The sequence below is a fragment of the Ipomoea triloba genome, chromosome 3 (genome assembly GCF_003576645.1).
Source record: "Ipomoea triloba cultivar NCNSP0323 chromosome 3, ASM357664v1".
NCBI lineage: Eukaryota > Viridiplantae > Streptophyta > Magnoliopsida > Solanales > Convolvulaceae > Ipomoea > Ipomoea triloba.
This window is the reverse complement of record NC_044918.1, coordinates 489,573-505,559: the sequence shown is the minus strand read 5'-3', so window position 1 is coordinate 505,559 and position 15,987 is coordinate 489,573. Positions and strand designations below refer to the sequence as shown.

The following is a 15,987-nucleotide window of genomic DNA, read 5'->3' as shown; positions in this document are numbered from 1 at the left end:
TTAAAAAAAAAAAAAAAAAAAAAAGATTGAGATTTAGAGAATAGAATATATTCTTAGGTTGGTAGAGTACAGTACAGATATGAGAGCAAATACAGCTACATCGAGGAGGGCATAGTAGTAACAATAAATTAAAGTGCTCCTATAAAGCAACAATGGCGGATTGAGGCCGGCAGGGGATCTAGGGGCACTTGCGCCGGCCGCCGCGAGTGGTCATGTTAGCGTAGCAGCTGCCGCACTTCTCCAAGTTGCCGTACTGCCCTGGCGGCACGCATTTGCACCGCTCACAGCACGTCATGCACGCTCTCAGGCACACTTTCTTCCTCGAGTGCAGCTTGCACCTCACCGTGCATGGCGGCGCGCACTCTGCACGACCCCCACAGCGCGTAGAATAGTATTAGTTTCATATATCCACAAAAACTACAAATGAAAATATACACCGCTGCAATTTGTCCATTTTATCTGTACTACTTAGTTATTTTCTTTTAATATTTTTAATTTATTTTTAAAGTTTTTATGTTTTTTATTGTAACTCACGCTGTTACAATATAGGTTCATAATTACTTTTTCAACCTATTGAAATATAAAGTTTTAATAATGACTTCACTCAGACTCATCCCTTTTATACAACATTGCAACTGGATGTTACTAGATCACAAAATCTTGACAAATTTGTTGTGTTTAATAGAACTATTAGTGTAGTTCCTGACATATAAAAATTGAATTAAAAATAACTTCAGTCAAGCGTGTTAATCGAATCAGACACATCAAATGGTACCTTCTCTGTTTCTCGGCGGATGGGGAGGGGGCGCCGGATATACCGGGGTAGCAGGAGGTCCGACCGGCGGCGAAGGAGGAGACGGCGGTTTGACTGGAGCAGGCGGTGGAGGTGGTGTGGTCTTGACTGGTGCAGGAGGAGGAGGTGTTTGCTTCACTGGCGGCGTCGGTGGAGGCGGGGGAGTTTTGACGGCAGGCGGATAAGGTGTTGTTGGTGGTTTGGCTACCGGAGGAGCCGGAGCTGTGGCGGTTGTGGCAGAGAGGAAGATGAGAAGTAGAAGTAGTGGTTTGAAATCCATGGTGGCTCTGAGCTAGTTAGGGTTTTAAGAAGGTGATTGGTGAAGGAGAAGACCAACCGGAGTTTGGTATATATAGAGAGGGACAGGAGATATTGTCCAATGGGGATGTTCTTTTTAAAACATATATTGTAATCTTGATTAACAAATTCATTATTACTTAATTTACGAGTTATTACATTGAACTTGTTATTTAATGATGACACAAATTTTAATTTGTACACACTACTTAGTCAAAATAAGAGTTGGCATGCATGAAGTTATATTACTTTTATATAGGAATCAGGAAAAAACACAAACTTAATTATATAATTTTTTATCACCTTTCACAAAAAAAATTTTAATCGCAATTCCAAACTTTCTCTCTAACCACCGTTCCTAACTTGTATTCTTAATTATTATTTTAATTTTTCTGCAATCAGAGCCGTTTCCTACTTATTATATAATTTTCTCTCATTCGAATTTGCTTATAGCTTTTAAAAATTACAAAGAGAAATAGAGTAAAGTGAGCCCATAGAGTTGTAGTGAAAAGCACTCAATCTTTTGATTCATAGTTGTTATCCGGATCCAAGAATGAACAGTGAAAAAACCAGCAATTATTAAACAGCACATGAGATGAGTAAAACTATGTGAACAGCTGGAATTATTACAATGATATATATGGACTACCATTGTACCATGTGTCCGGATGCCTCTCCGTTGAATAATTGATACTCAAAATATATTTAAAAGTTATGAATTTAATTGTCAAATACTGTTCTAATTGAGTTATTGAATAGAAAATTTTAAATTATTACACAAACACAATTTTTACTTATCATATTAGTAAACATGAATTTCTTTTATGACCCAAAAAAAAAAATATACAACTACTCAACTAGTAATGCAAACCAGCTTGGGTAATTATTATTTGCCAGCTTGGATTTGCTTCCGTTGTTGTCAACATCAATGCATATGCATAGCTACACCGCCAATGCCTCCCATTTTTAATAATAGAATTTTATTATATGTATTTTCGAATTATACACCCACACTTTTACTCCATAATGTGATAAATATAGTAAAGATAGGATAATTTTTATTATGTGAGTTTCAAGAAAAGTGTCAACATCAGAGATTTATGAGGGAGATTGGAGTAGAAGTTGAAAGTAAAGAGTGAATATACGTAATATTTTCCGTAATAGTATACTCTTTCCTTTGTTTATTCAAACATATTCAAAAAACAGGTAATTTATATACCCAATAAAAATGATAATACTATTTATGAAATTATTATTTTTTACGAGTAATGTTTTGTATTAGAAATAATTTGACATAAATGTCATGTTTGGTGTTATATAAACAAATTAAAATAGTAACTCTATTGGCATAGTGGAATCATATATAGAGTGTGAGCCAGTTGCCATTTTTTAATCAATCGACGCACGAAGTCTGTCTATCGAAACTCGAATTTTTTTTGTTTGTTTCTGTATACGGTCAGCTATTACGTGGGAGTGCCTTCCAGGTAATTTTTAGCTTTTTTCTTCTTTTTCTTTTTTTTTTTTTTTTAAATTAAAAATTTTTACAGACATGTTTGGTGCAGAGAGTAAGATTGTCTCCAAGCATAGATGATAATTTTAAAAATAAATGATAAGACGCAAGGTGAAGGCAATTAAGGTGCCCACTAATTGAGAATCTTCTAATGAGGATTAAAATATGGATAAAACTGGAGTACAACTTAGATTTACTCAGACAGACACCATGTGAGATCACATGAGACATTCAGCAACAATAGTCAACAACATTAGTCGTAAATTTGATATTTTTGTTTCAACGCGTTAAATTCGTACATAGATTAGAAAGAAGTTAAAAGTTTTTGTCAAACCCCATTCTAATCCGCCTAAAAATGGTAAAGCGCTGCCATATATATCCAGGGAGTTTTGTTTCATTGGTTGTATTGGGGCAACTACGGAGTAATACATTATTGTTTCAGACAGTAGGAAGCTGAGATCCATTGAAATATATATAATATTACTGGCGATTCCTTCTGTGCCCATCTCTTCTGAGGCCACTGACAACTGCCAAATTAATTAACAAAGCAAGATAAGAAGAGATCATGCATATCTGTGAAGGAACACAATTACACAAACTTGTCTTCGTACACATGTAACACAATCCCCGAGCTTCAGCCATTCTCCCACTTTCCTTTTATCAAACTTCTCGGAAGTGGGCAACCCGGTTAAATTGATTAGATTATTAATTTTATAACAACTTCAACTTTTAACTGAAGCGGTCTATTGACTTTATTGGTTGAACCGATCAACTATACTAGTAATCTAAGATGATTTATCCTCAAATAGTGGCTGCGAATTTTGAAGCGGTCTATTAACTTTAGTGGTTGCGAATTCTGAAGCGGTCTATTGGCTTTATTGGTTTGAACCGATCAGTTATGAATAACTTAAAGATGATTTATCCTCAGATAGTGGCTGTAAGTTTTTCTCGTAAAAAGAAAAAAGAAAAAAAGAACTCCCTAGAGGTGTGTGTGTATGTGTTTTTTTTAGATGTGGGTGCCTTCAAAGTAACCAATGTTGGTGCATAATGGAAGAAGTAACGTGATGAAGCAATGACACCTTACTCTGTTATGAGATTCACGCAATGTACATGAATCTTTCTAATCAAAGGCGACCAGTTGCAGAAAAGATGCTTCCTCTTCCATTCCTTCAGCGTGCGCTGTACTTTCATTCCTTAAGGACCTTATGTATCACCACAGTGTACTTAATGGGACAAATGTGGATTCTTAGAGTAAAGACGACATGGAGTTATAACATGCATGCACTTAATAGTTGCTACTTGCAAATTATTAGGAAAGGCAACAGTTCACATAATCTTAACATCACTATGATGTAGCTTTCAAAAGCCAATTATAATATGAAACGTAACATAATATAATTTGGACATAAATTATATAAGAATTCAGTCACTAGTTTCTGCATGCGATGAAAAACTAGCCCTGAAAATTGGTCAAGTAAAGTCAGCTATAAATTCAATAGGGCGAAGACATTAAAAAGAAGAGACCAGCTTGTTAATACAAATATCTACATAAATAACTACCTAGAGTGTCAGTTTAAGAATCCCTAAAGACAAGCGTGTCCTAATAGACGATTTTCAAATTAGGTTACAGACATCACCAACCATGTATCTACATTTGATCGGATGACATTGTGTGTGAAAGTGTGAGGGACAATCCTCTCGGAATCCATAAACTTGATACTGGATGAGAGGGCTTTGCATTCGCCTACTTCACGTCATATTCCACTTGAATTTCGCCATCTGCACGAAGCATCAAGTTCTTGTTATATGTCAAAAACAATAAAACCAATCTAGCTCAACATATTGGAATAGTAGTAAGAGTGGAATGAGAGCAAAGGTCTTCATACTCTTCAGATAAACTGCAAGATTGGCCAGGGCATCGGCTTCGGTGTTGTATTCCTGTCATGTGAAGCAGATTAATGCTTGGAATGAGGATGCAAAACAGCATAAGAAGGATGACAGGGCAAAAGAAGGTCCCAAGTGGCACTTTAAAGTGTTGTTAAACAAGAGGACATTATGAGTGGCATTCTATGACTAAAGATAAAAGCTTTTTTTCTGTACCTAACTACAAATTATATGAGCACATTCTCCTATGTGAAATCATAAACAACCAAACCAAAGTATCCTTGACTCATCACAAATAGTAGAATGTATTATGTAAGCAAAGAGCTCGAGATTAAGATAAAGGAAAGATCTCTTCATACTCTCTCAACATGGTTGATCTGGAAAGACATAAATTGATTCTTTAGCTCTTTGACCACCTTAGACAGTTCAGCCATGTTCTGGTTCTTGGTTCTCCAGATTCCTTGAGTCTGTTCCACAAGAAGAGCATTAGAAAGTTGTAAATGAAAGATTTGATGCAGATTTATAATGCATGATTCATTGAATTTTTGAAGAATGTTGTGAGATCAAATGAACCCTACGTAGAAAAGAAAATAAAACTAAATAATCTGATTGACTAAAGGAAAGTGATCAGAAGCTTTAGACAAAAAGAGAGATGAGACCTGCATACAGACAAGCTTTGAGTCTCCTTGGACACGTATGTGTTTAAAGCCTTTCTCAAGAGCATACTTCAACCCTAAGATTACACCTCTATACTCAGCAGCATTGTTGGTTGCAACACCCACACCTTCACGCAACCTAAAAACCTACACAAAATGGAATTAAAGCGTTAAAAAGCTAGAAACCACAAATGTTAGGCACATTTACTAAAGAAAAATAATACATACAATACTTCCATCTGCAGCACGGAGCACAGCCCCTGCACCAGCTAGTCCAGGATTTCCCTTTGAAGCACCATCAAACTCAAGAATGCAGGAAACCTGCACATAACAAATACCAGTCTATCTTTAATGAAACACTTTGAAGTTGTAAGCAAAACCATATAACAATATCTACCATGTGAAGGAAGCAGAACAGAGGAAGACAACAAACTTTAAGGAGCTAGCCTGGGGCTCAGAAGTCTAATAGTAGTTAGAAACTTGTGATTAGTTATAAATGCATCCAGATTCATTATATAAAGAATGTAAGATCTTCAGTTTATTTTACGTAAGAAGACTAAGCAAGATCACAACAGTTAATTTTCTCATCTCCAATAAAAGTTCAGTGTCCAGTAGATTGAAGAAAGAGCCAGAGATATGGCTTACATGACCACTGTTTTCCCTGATAGTCACATAGTAACATCCTTTTAAACATGAGAGAAAAGACTAGAATACTCACACAATAAGTAGAAACCGATGGGACTTCGAGAAAGTTATCTAATTTCGCATGCTTCTGCTGATTAGCTGCCGAAAATGAAGCAGATCCAGCCATTTCCTGTTGACCAAGGAAAATAACACATTTAAAGGAAACCTCTCTCAAAAATATGATTAATGACTGAAATTTTGACATTTTTGAATTGCAAAGTATGTAATGAGAAGTCCTTCACAATGTAATTACTATCATTTTAATCATCAAGTACTAACTCACTCTACAACCAAATATATGGGAGCTTTCACTCTGGAGAAGGAGTAAAGGACAATCAAGACAACAATGAATCCCTTGCATTTTCACTTAAAAATAACTAGAAAATTGGTCACAAACAATCTAAGTTAATTATATATTTTTCTTACTATCTATAAAATGTGAGTGTATGCTTCTCATTACAACATTGGAGTAATGAGCACTGTATGGAAATTTAACAACAATATATACATAGACTATTCCAGCAAAGCATACTTTGTCTTGAAAGATCAAGATATAAGCATTACCTGCAGCCGTTTCTCATGAACATTCTTGCAGAGAGGTTTATCTTTGGAAGAACCTGGTTGCTGAAACACAATAGCCTTTTCTCAGTTATTTGATAGGATCTGTTAATATGGGATTGCAAAAATACTTAATAAGTCAGTCAATGACGTGCTAGCATTTGTAGTGGATAGGCTTTGCAAAAGAAGTGTATATGACTGAGAAACATAATTCCTCTTATCCAAGGTTTCATTTACAGAATCCCAACTGAGTGACAGCAAATTTTGCACCTTCTAATACTATGTAGAGATGAATCTTTCAAAAATAAATAAAATAATTTAATAACACCACTTTCCAGGAATTGAAACCTCGCCATTTCCTTTTATAGGTGAAGCCCAAATTGTCAAGTTATGTAGAAACATTCTAAGGAATAGAAGCAAATTATCTGAACCAACTTAGGCTAAAGAATGCACATTACTCAGTCTAAGGTCTAAAAACATCAAGTACTGAATACTACTAAGCCAAGATTACCCGGAAAGGGCAAGGAACAAGTATGCCAAAGAGATCATCTCGCACATCACTTGTGTCAATAGAGTACATTGCACTTTTGAGCCCATGAGAGGCTAAATACTCTTCAGATTCTTTGGCAAGGCGGTACCCTTTAAAAACACTTATTTGAGGATCACCAACCTGAAAGATTAGAATCCAAAACCATCATCTATGTTTTTCAGAAAAGCTTAACACTATGTTATTTAAGTTAAAATGTGTTTTTTTAAAAAAATATCTTACTAAAAAATACACTAGAAATAAAACACTCCTGATTTTCTAAGAGGAATACTAAAGCTTACACTGGATCGAAGTAGAGCTTGGAGATCACTTAAGCTCTTGTAGACGCCAATAACGTCACCTTTTCGAACCACATAAAATGCATCCTTTTCATCTCCCATTGATGCCTCAACTACAGTGCGTCAACCACAATCAACCTAGCAAGTTATGATACCTCTGCTCATAAACATGAACAAATACATGTTAAAAACAAAAAAGGAACAGAAACAGAAATCAACACGAACTCCCGAGCTTTGCTTAATAGTTGATTTGAATGCAAGGCAGAAACACTATAAAGCATAAAAGTTATACAGTACTGCCAATGAGAGTACAGCTCGAGCAGCAGCAATTATGCAATATCTATTGAGATTCAAAAATTTGCTTTGCTAAATTTGAAAAACCCTAATTACACGGATGAAATCGTAATGGAGCAGGGCCTTTTGCATAATGTAAACAAAAACAAAGAAAAAAAAAGAGCAAAATACTAAATAATCCAGAAAATGAAGAGCTATAAGTGATCTGCGGACGCTTTTACTCACCGGCGGCAGATTTTCTGGCGAAGCGGAAGACTTCAGCTCCGAGCTCTCGCAACTGTACTTTCCAGTTTTGACAGTGAGCTGCTGTAACTTACGTCCTTGGGCTCTTTGGCGGGAAAATTATTGGGCTTTTTTGTTTAGTAGGAACAAGAAGCCCAACAATTTATCGTTCCCGCTTCCGAAGTAGGCTATTGACTTTGACGCCTTTTCTTGGATTTCTTATCCAAATATTTTTATTTTTAAATCGAATTTAAATTAATCTTAGCTATAAATGTTACAAACCATACCTTTCTCGGCCTTTTGGCTAAGATCAAGTGTAGTATCTGTTCTTATCAGTTTAATATCTGATACGTGGGCCAATGGTCCACACGATATTAACTCAATTTTTTTTAGGGGAAGGCCCATTAAAGTAGCTTGCTACCTGGGCTTTCAAGCGTCGCCATTGCGTTGCACTACTGCATTGGCCTGGCGCATCCACCTTAAAAAAAAAAAAATGTTACAAACCAAAAACCGAAAGAATTGGCGGTTTATAAAAGAGCAAATATCATTTTTAGTCCCTCAACTATAATATATGTATCAATTTTGGTTCTTGACTATTAAAATTTTCAAATTAAGTGTATGATTATTCAATTTGTATCACATTTGGTCCTTGACTACTAACATTTTCAAATTAGGTGCATTACTATTCATTTTGTATCACATTTTGTCCTGTCGTTAGATTTTCCGGTCAAATTTCCGGCAAAGTCACCGGTGACCGACTAATTTATTTCATTTTTATTTTAAAAATTATTTTAATACTCCGTAACTTTTAAATAAAAAAAAATAAAAATAAAAAAAAATAATAATAAAATAGAAAACGCCGGTCACCCCCGATGACTTCGCTGGAAATTTGGCCGGAAAATTTAACGGCAGGACCAAATGTGATACAAAATGAATAGTCATGCACCTAATTTGAAAATGTTAATAGTCAAGGACCAAAAGTGATACAAATTGAATAGTCATGGACCTAATTGAAATTTTTAATAGTCAAGGACCAAAATTGATACATGTATTATAGTTGAGGGACTAAAAATGATATTTTCTCGTTTATAAAATCAAATCGCCCGAACCCATTTAATGCACACAGCTACTAACCAACAATGGATTACAAAGAGCTAAATCAACCTAAGATATTCATAGTTGTCACATATGCTATCTGAATGTGCGTTTTAAGTAAAGCCCACATTGTAACATTAATGCACGCGCACACACAAATATAATCTAGATTATTTATAGCTAACCAGTTTAAGCTAATAAGATTAATAGACAACTCTAATTGATAGTGGATTATGTAATGTTTATGTTACTAAGTCAATTGCTATTATATTATATATCCACATGTTTATAACGTTGTCAAATCACTATACAGGTGGTCCAATTTCCACTATTCATAAAGCAAACAAATAAATATAGAGTTTGACCTAAACAATCAACTTTATTTGATAGAGATAACAACATAGATGCCTTCAATATAAAAATACAAAGTTAAACATTTTCACTCAAAAACCATTGGAAATACTTTATTCATATAATATATTATATTATATTATATCATACATTATAATATATTACTCCCTATATTATTAGTTTATTACAAATACTCAAGGCACTTATAATTACAAAGAGAGAAAAAAAATCAGTATGCTACTCCTTAGGTTCATTCACCTGTATAACTATATATGTCTATATTTGAGTATTTGTAGTAGAATCTTGTTTGTAGCAAGGTGACTACGGCCTTGTTTGGTAAACAGCTGTCTTAACTGTTTAATCCACTTTAGCGGTTAATTGCCAAACAAGACCTATGTACTTGGCAGGTGAGCGGTTGCTTAGCTCACTTGCTCTCCGATCACATAGGCAGGTGAGCGGTGACTTAGCTCACCTGCTCTCCGATCAGGTCGAGACCAACAACTAGAAAAGTTAAGCCTTGGAACAGCAAGTAATAGAAGTGAATCCCATGAGCAGAGAGTAAGCTTCTTGCTGCAGCAGTGAGCAGGAGGAGAGCAAGAGCCAATTCCTGTCTGTAAATCCTGTTTCTCTTGGTCTTCTTTGCAGCAGCAGCAATGGGGATAGCCTGCACCTCTTTCTCCTTCATTTTACTATACATTTTCAGCCCCGAATCCGATAACTGTCTCTGCAGTTTATCCCCTTGCTGATTCCTGGATTCCCTCTCTGCAAAAGCTAGCAAGTCTGGCTCGGATGATCGCCCTGTCTTCTTGGTCACTACCCACTCGTAGGCGTTGCCTAATTGGAATAAACCCGAGACCATGGCGTTGAACTTTGTGACGGACATGGTGTTCTCGAACAGGAGGTATGGCATCAAGAAGGGGAAAGATTTCGGGGCTGGGAGGATGTTCAAGACGGACATGATAATGGGAATGTAACAGATCACCCATGGAGGTAGTTCTGCTTCCGGGATGAACATTGTTAGAGGAAGTATGATGCAGAAGAGCATAAAAGAGTAAAATGGAAGTATCAGCTTCCTCAAGAGAAAGAACAGGAAGATCAAATTGCCCTTCTTCCAAACTGATATCTGCATCAGCATGACAACTTCTGATTAATTATATGCTCAACACGCCCCCTCACGTGTGAGGAATTGAAACATGTGCTCCATCTCAACTAAAAGCTTAAGCTGATAGTTAGATTGCATATATTATATGCTCAACATAATCAAATATCCAAAATGGACAACAAGAACCAAGTAGCATAGGTATATGTATATACCTTCGAAGTTAAAATGGCAGGAAGGCATAATCTGAAGAGCTGCATAGGACCAGAATGCCAACGGTGCTGCTGTTTCTTGTACGTTTCATAGGACTCTGGGAGCTCACAGAGCACCCGAACATCGTTGAGGTATACGAATTTCCATCCATTCAAGTGTGCTCGAACCGCGATATCCATGTCTTCCACAGTAGTCCTTTCCAGCCACCCACCGGACTCTTCCAGGGCCGAGATTCTCCACACCCCCGCGGTCCCATTAAACCCGAAGAAGTTGAGGAAATATCCATTTACTTGCTGCTCCACCTCGAAATGGAAGCACATGTTGATGTTCTGAAGGCGGGTGAGCAAATTCTCGTCCTTGTTCACGAAGATCCACCGTGCCTGAACAAGTCCCACATCTGGTTTCCCCTGGCAGGAATTAAAACAGAACATTCTTTTTCTCAGACAAACTCTATCATCTTACATAGTCACATGGTTTGAACTCATTAAATTACCTTAAAATGGGGAATTGTCTGTCTGAGGAAATCTGGGCTGGGTTGGAAGTCTGCATCGAAGATTGCCACGAATTCATAGTCCTTAACGTAGTCACACGCCATTGCTGATTTAAGGTTGCCTGCTTTGTAGCCGGTTCTGATGAAGCGATGTCGGTACACTATGTTCACTCCTTTCCCATTCCATGACAGAACTTCATTCCTGATCATTTGCTGTAAAGCCTCATCGTCTGAATCGTCCAGCACTTGAACTAGAAGACGATCTTTCGGCCAATCCAACTGGCAAGCCGCCATGATTGATTGTGCAAAAACCTTGAGATTTAAGCAAGTTAATTTCGAGCTAAAACCACTTACAACTAAAAATATGAGCACATAGGGGCAACCCCCGCCTTACAAGTTCCACTCTAGACAATCTAAGCTGGTTTATCGAGCAGAGGCAATCCAAGCCTTACAAATTCGATTATGGACAATCTAGACTGATTTATCTACTAATAAGACGGGTTTATAACCTTCAGATAGTGACTGTGTGTTTTTCTCGAATAGAGGTAACCCAAGCCTCACAAATTCGATTCTAAACAATTTAGACTGGTTTATCTACTAATAAGACGGGTTTATAACCTGAGTCTATTTTCCTGGTTACTCAAAAAGTAAGAAATATGGGCATGTAAAAGTACCTCTTTTTCATTACACATGGGAATCTGCACAAGAACCATGGGGAAGCTTGAGCAATCTTCAGGGTCATATGCATTCTCCTCCATTTGTGGCTTGAGCTTCTTGAACTTAATCCAGAAACAGCCCAGACAGAGGGCGAGGCGGTCCAAGGATTGTACGAGGAACAGGACAGTGCAGAACTTGGAGAGCATGACAATGGAGGGAGCAACATAGTCAGCTCTGAAAGACAGCCACGACATGTAAGTCCATTGCCAGATATTCTGAACCTCCCAGGGAGCCGCCACAAGGCTCAAATCCCATTGATTATAAAACGCAATCACCTCCAGAATCAATCCCACCACAGAAACTCCAAGAAAGGCTCTGATAAACCTGTACACCTTCCCTCTGTACTTGGGATCTTCATCCCTGACATCATTCGCAATCCGTTTCTTAACAGTCGAAAATGTCGACCAAACACCCTTTGCCAGCCATGGAAGCCACGCCACAGCTCTGAGAAGAAAAACCCACGACACTGTTCTCGGATTTGCAGCCTTTTCTTTATCCCTGACGGCCTGAGAATTCGAATCCATCACTTCAATTCTAGAAATGCTCTTTGAGCTCTCAATTTTTACCACTACAGAACTTGGTGCCATGTTCTTCTGGGCATTCAAATCCAAAAAGACCAAATTCACATTTCCATTATATCACTGGAAATCTGGATATGAGATATCAGTTGACCAATTATGCATTCAGAACCGGAGAGAGAGAGAAAGAGAGAGATAGAGAATCAAGAATATGCCAATACATAACTACTTCAGTACTGATAATAATGATGAAGAAGGTGAAGGGATTTTCTGGAGTTAAAGGTGCAAGGAAAATTTGAAATTTAAGAAGATTTGAGTGAACACCAATGCCCACAGGACCGAATTATTGAATTGACATTGAAGACTCTCAACTGAATGACAAAATAGCCAGAACAGCTGACCATTGCTGAGACTGTATGTTTGTGTTGGTAATTTTGGGTAATTTGGATGGACAAATGCAGATTCCCATCACTTTCAACCAACACCAACCAATTTTAGATTACCCGGTTTCGCCAAACTTCTTTACAAATCTAAACCCTCAATGATCCCGACAAGAATCGAAACTTTATCCAAACTATTCTGTTACTTGAAAACAAGTTTTAAGTGAAGATTGTCAATCACTAAATCAACATCCTTAAACCCTTGCGACGACTTATTAATCTTGATATTAGTTGTTGGTGGTGCCCAAAAGTTAAGTCCACACCAATATACCCATCATAAGAATTTGTATTAGTGAGCAATTAAGAAGTGGGTGGGGGTGCCCATAGTCATCACCTAATGCCCTTCCCATTCTTTAGAAAACCAATCATCATTAGAGTATGTTACTACAAGCTATCACCATTTAGGTTATTGTCCACCAAGTTTAAGTAACTACTTGACTAACACTAACTCATGATTCATAAACATATATAAAGGTAAATACTCAATTCGATAACTTATATTGATTTATCTCTTTGAAATCTTTTGTTTATTACAGTCACAAAGTGATTTTCATCCAGAACGCAACATAGTAGGGACCGCAGATTTCTGTAAATCTAACTTAAATAGCTGAAATGGGGTAATTCCGGGCAAGAATGGGCACAGAAAAAGTTAAAGCCATTTTTCACATTTTTATACACTCCGCCGACGGTGGAGCAAGAATGGGACATGGGACAGTCATGAAGGGACAACCTGGGACAGGGGTTTTCTCATGACGAAAAAACTTTTTTGGTTTTCTTGGTTCACTCACATGAACCGTGATGGGGTTGTAATTATCTGTGTAATGATGTGGAGCAAACCCACCACATCTGTTTCTTTGGACTTACCATATGAGAATGCTCAATTATTTTGATGAATCTGATTCGAATTTTTTTATGGTCCATTCAACCTTGCGTCACCCACCTTCTATTGCTCGTTTCCATTATTAAGTTTGATCCGCTGGCCATGCGCCACTACACCAAACAATCTTCGTCAATTTAAATATCTCAATAATAATAATAATAATCTTATTCAGAATAATTTCAAAGTCTTTTTATATTTTGAACATAAAATAATATGAAACTTCTATATAGCATGGATTAGCATTAGTAGTAGTATAAGATATTACCATGATGTATAATAGTATTGTTAATTTTACATCTTTTGTGGTTAAAGACAAGCTAACACAATTGGTCTGAAATCAAATGAAATAATAAGAAAAAGTGCAATACGAACGAAATATTGTTATTACTTTAAGTATAAAAGAAATTTATTATATATGAACTCAACTCATCTTATTTCTAAAAATGAGTACTTGTATCTTAGAATTTCGGGTCAAAATGGACCTAGGTCGGCCACTAGGGCAAAGCTGGGTGCGAGACTGCTAGTATTCAATTCATAATTTTAACTTAGGGTGTGTTTGGTTGGGGGATTTTGGTATAGGGAATGGGTATGAAATTGATTGCTAGTGTTTGGTTGATAGGTTTTGAGAATGCTACTATGGGTATGGAATACCTCATTAATGGGAAAACTCATACCCTTATTAAATAAGGGTTTCATTTCACTTCTTCATTTATTCCCCAACTATTAATATTCATTCCCATTCTACCCAACTACCAAACATGCTAAATACTTTCACCAAAACCCATTACCCTTACCAAGTATTTGATACCCATTCCGATTCCGATTCCCATGTGCGAACCAAACACACCCTTAGTGTTGGCCTTCTTGGTTTAAATCAATAAGTTATGAGCAACCTATACTAGTTTAACACCTTGTGTCTTTGTGATCCTTTGTCAACTAAGATTATAATGCAAGATTCACTTAAAAGTACAACTTCAAATAGCAGTAACGAATTTTTATGTAAATCACTTGCCATTGAGAATTGAGATGAATATAGATTAAACATGAAAAATTATACCATGGACCAGCATCTAATTGACACATTAATTGTATCTACAGTTAACAGTTTATATAATTGTAGTTATCATATTATGTGTCAACAATTGATAAGTGCAAAAGACGCCACCTTTATAAGGTCGTTCCCGAATCATATTGTGCACAATTGATAGCTTTTATGTTTGATTTGAGCGTTAATTGCGTTAGAATGCTTGTTATTGCCGTTAGACCCCGTTCCACGCTTGGCTAATTGTTTTGTAGGTAAAAGATGTGCAAAAAGGGCAAAAAATGGCATGGATTCAGATAAGTGAAGAACGAACCGAAGTTGGAGCGAAAATAGGCCATGGACGCGCGTCCATGCCTGCGTCCAAAATATTGCCCGCATGAGTTTGGAAATCGGAGCAGAAGTCTGATGGACGCGGCATGGACGCGGGCGTCCATGCCTGCGTCCACCAAACAGCCCTCTAAAGTTGAAGTCTGGACGCAACGCACACTGCTGGACGCGCGTCCAGCCATGCGTCCGTTGCGGAAAGTGTAGCGGTTTGCGAAGTTTAAAGGAGAATTGAGGCAATTTTCAGGGGAGCTCTCAATTCATCCACCATTCCACACCCTAGACTTTCTCTCTCTAGGAATAGCCTAGAGCAAGGTTGAAAAAGACGCTAGGCGGCCCCTAGGCGCCAAAGGGGCGCCTAGCGCCTAGGGCGCCCGATTTATATACATATGTATTTTTTTTTAATTTCTTCTTGTATGGGACTTTTGGTTGCCTTCCCTTCCCTTCCCTTCCCAAGACTCCAATTCCCAAGAGTGCACTTGTCGCACTTGTCACGTAAAAGGCAGAAGTAATTAAATATTTAAAGCATTATCTCTAGGAGTCATCTCCCATGTCAGTCACAACTCACATGAGTCATATCTCTCTCTCTCTTTTGTTATTTTTGAGACAGTGAAACTCATCTCATCACTTATTCCGTCGCAATTAAAGCATCCCAATACTCATCTCCCAAGTATAACACCCGTGAGGCCATGACCCAGCACTCCAACAGAGAAACAAATCAACGGCAGCAGATGCGGAAGTGGAGGATAACGGGGACGGCGGCGGCGAACGGCGACGTCGGAGGTGGAGGCGGAGGCGAGTGGCGACAGCAGAGGAGGCTGAGGCGACCGGCGGAGGCTGAGGCTAAGGCATCGGCGGAGGGAGAGGCTGAGACGGGTTCTGATGGCTGATGAGTTTGCGAAAAGAAAAAAAAAAAAGGGTGGGGGGCTTGAGACGGGGCGGCCGGCCGCGGAGGAGGCCGACTCCAGCCTTCCTCGACGCGGCCGGGCGCCGCCTAGCGCCTAGACGCCGATTAATCGGCGCCTAGGCGCGATTTTTGCAACCTTGGACTAGAGAGATATCTCCCAATTCATTCCACATTGCAATTCTTAGGTT

The 15,987-nt window shown here is 37.9% G+C and overlaps 3 protein-coding genes and 1 non-coding gene across 4 annotated transcripts; 1 reads left to right on the top strand and 3 right to left on the bottom strand.

The window, feature by feature from the left end:
• Positions 1–32: 32 nt before the first annotated feature.
• Positions 33–1,125, bottom strand: LOC116013750 (gibberellin-regulated protein 14-like). The gene is made up of 2 exons (XM_031253664.1): positions 776–1,125; positions 33–363 (listed from the first exon to the last, which is right to left on the bottom strand). The coding sequence occupies exons 1-2, from the start codon at positions 1,071–1,073 to the stop codon at positions 179–181; spliced, it is 483 nt and encodes a 160-aa protein (XP_031109524.1). The 5' UTR covers positions 1,074–1,125; the 3' UTR covers positions 33–178.
• A 2,962-nt stretch (positions 1,126–4,087) lies between these two features.
• Positions 4,088–7,837, bottom strand: LOC116013710. Its single transcript, XM_031253606.1, has 10 exons — positions 7,727–7,837; positions 7,211–7,364; positions 6,894–7,052; positions 6,389–6,448; positions 5,859–5,954; positions 5,369–5,461; positions 5,144–5,287; positions 4,844–4,951; positions 4,487–4,538; positions 4,088–4,379 (listed from the first exon to the last, which is right to left on the bottom strand). Exons 2-10 carry the CDS (start codon positions 7,307–7,309, stop codon positions 4,345–4,347), a joined length of 846 nt encoding a protein of 281 aa, XP_031109466.1. The 5' UTR covers positions 7,310–7,364; positions 7,727–7,837; the 3' UTR covers positions 4,088–4,344.
• A 169-nt stretch (positions 7,838–8,006) lies between these two features.
• Positions 8,007–8,202, top strand: LOC116014574. The gene has a single exon (XR_004097441.1). It is a non-coding gene; the product is annotated as a U2 spliceosomal RNA (small nuclear RNA).
• Positions 8,203–9,260: 1,058 nt separating this feature from the next.
• On the bottom strand, positions 9,261–12,588 carry LOC116014290 (xyloglucan glycosyltransferase 4-like). Its single transcript, XM_031254320.1, has 4 exons — positions 11,646–12,588; positions 10,975–11,283; positions 10,484–10,888; positions 9,261–10,292 (listed from the first exon to the last, which is right to left on the bottom strand). The coding sequence occupies exons 1-4, from the start codon at positions 12,273–12,275 to the stop codon at positions 9,633–9,635; spliced, it is 2,004 nt and encodes a 667-aa protein (XP_031110180.1). The 5' UTR covers positions 12,276–12,588; the 3' UTR covers positions 9,261–9,632.
• Positions 12,589–15,987: the final 3,399 nt, after the last annotated feature.

What these genes read in the sequence shown, in the direction of transcription:
- LOC116013750 (XM_031253664.1), bottom strand. Translation starts at nt 1,073, where the DNA reads ATGGATTTCAAACCACTACTTCTACTTCTCATCTTCCTCTCTGCCACA. An exon ending in TCCGCCGAGAAACAGAGAAG is followed by an intron (nt 364 to 775) that starts GTACCATTTGAT and finishes GGGGTCGTGCAG; the next exon opens with AGTGCGCGCCGCCATGCACG.
- LOC116013710 (XM_031253606.1), bottom strand. Translation starts at nt 7,309, where the DNA reads ATGGGAGATGAAAAGGATGCATTTTATGTGGTTCGAAAAGGTGACGTT. An exon ending in TTCATGAGAAACGGCTGCAG is followed by an intron (nt 5,955 to 6,388) that starts GTAATGCTTATA and finishes CTTGGTCAACAG; the next exon opens with GAAATGGCTGGATCTGCTTC. An exon ending in CAAAGCTTGTCTGTATGCAG is followed by an intron (nt 4,952 to 5,143) that starts GTCTCATCTCTC and finishes CTTGTGGAACAG; the next exon opens with ACTCAAGGAATCTGGAGAAC.
- LOC116014290 (XM_031254320.1), bottom strand. Translation starts at nt 12,275, where the DNA reads ATGGCACCAAGTTCTGTAGTGGTAAAAATTGAGAGCTCAAAGAGCATT. An exon ending in CCATGTGTAATGAAAAAGAG is followed by an intron (nt 11,284 to 11,645) that starts GTACTTTTACAT and finishes TTAAATCTCAAG; the next exon opens with GTTTTTGCACAATCAATCAT. An exon ending in AGACAATTCCCCATTTTAAG is followed by an intron (nt 10,889 to 10,974) that starts GTAATTTAATGA and finishes AATTCCTGCCAG; the next exon opens with GGGAAACCAGATGTGGGACT.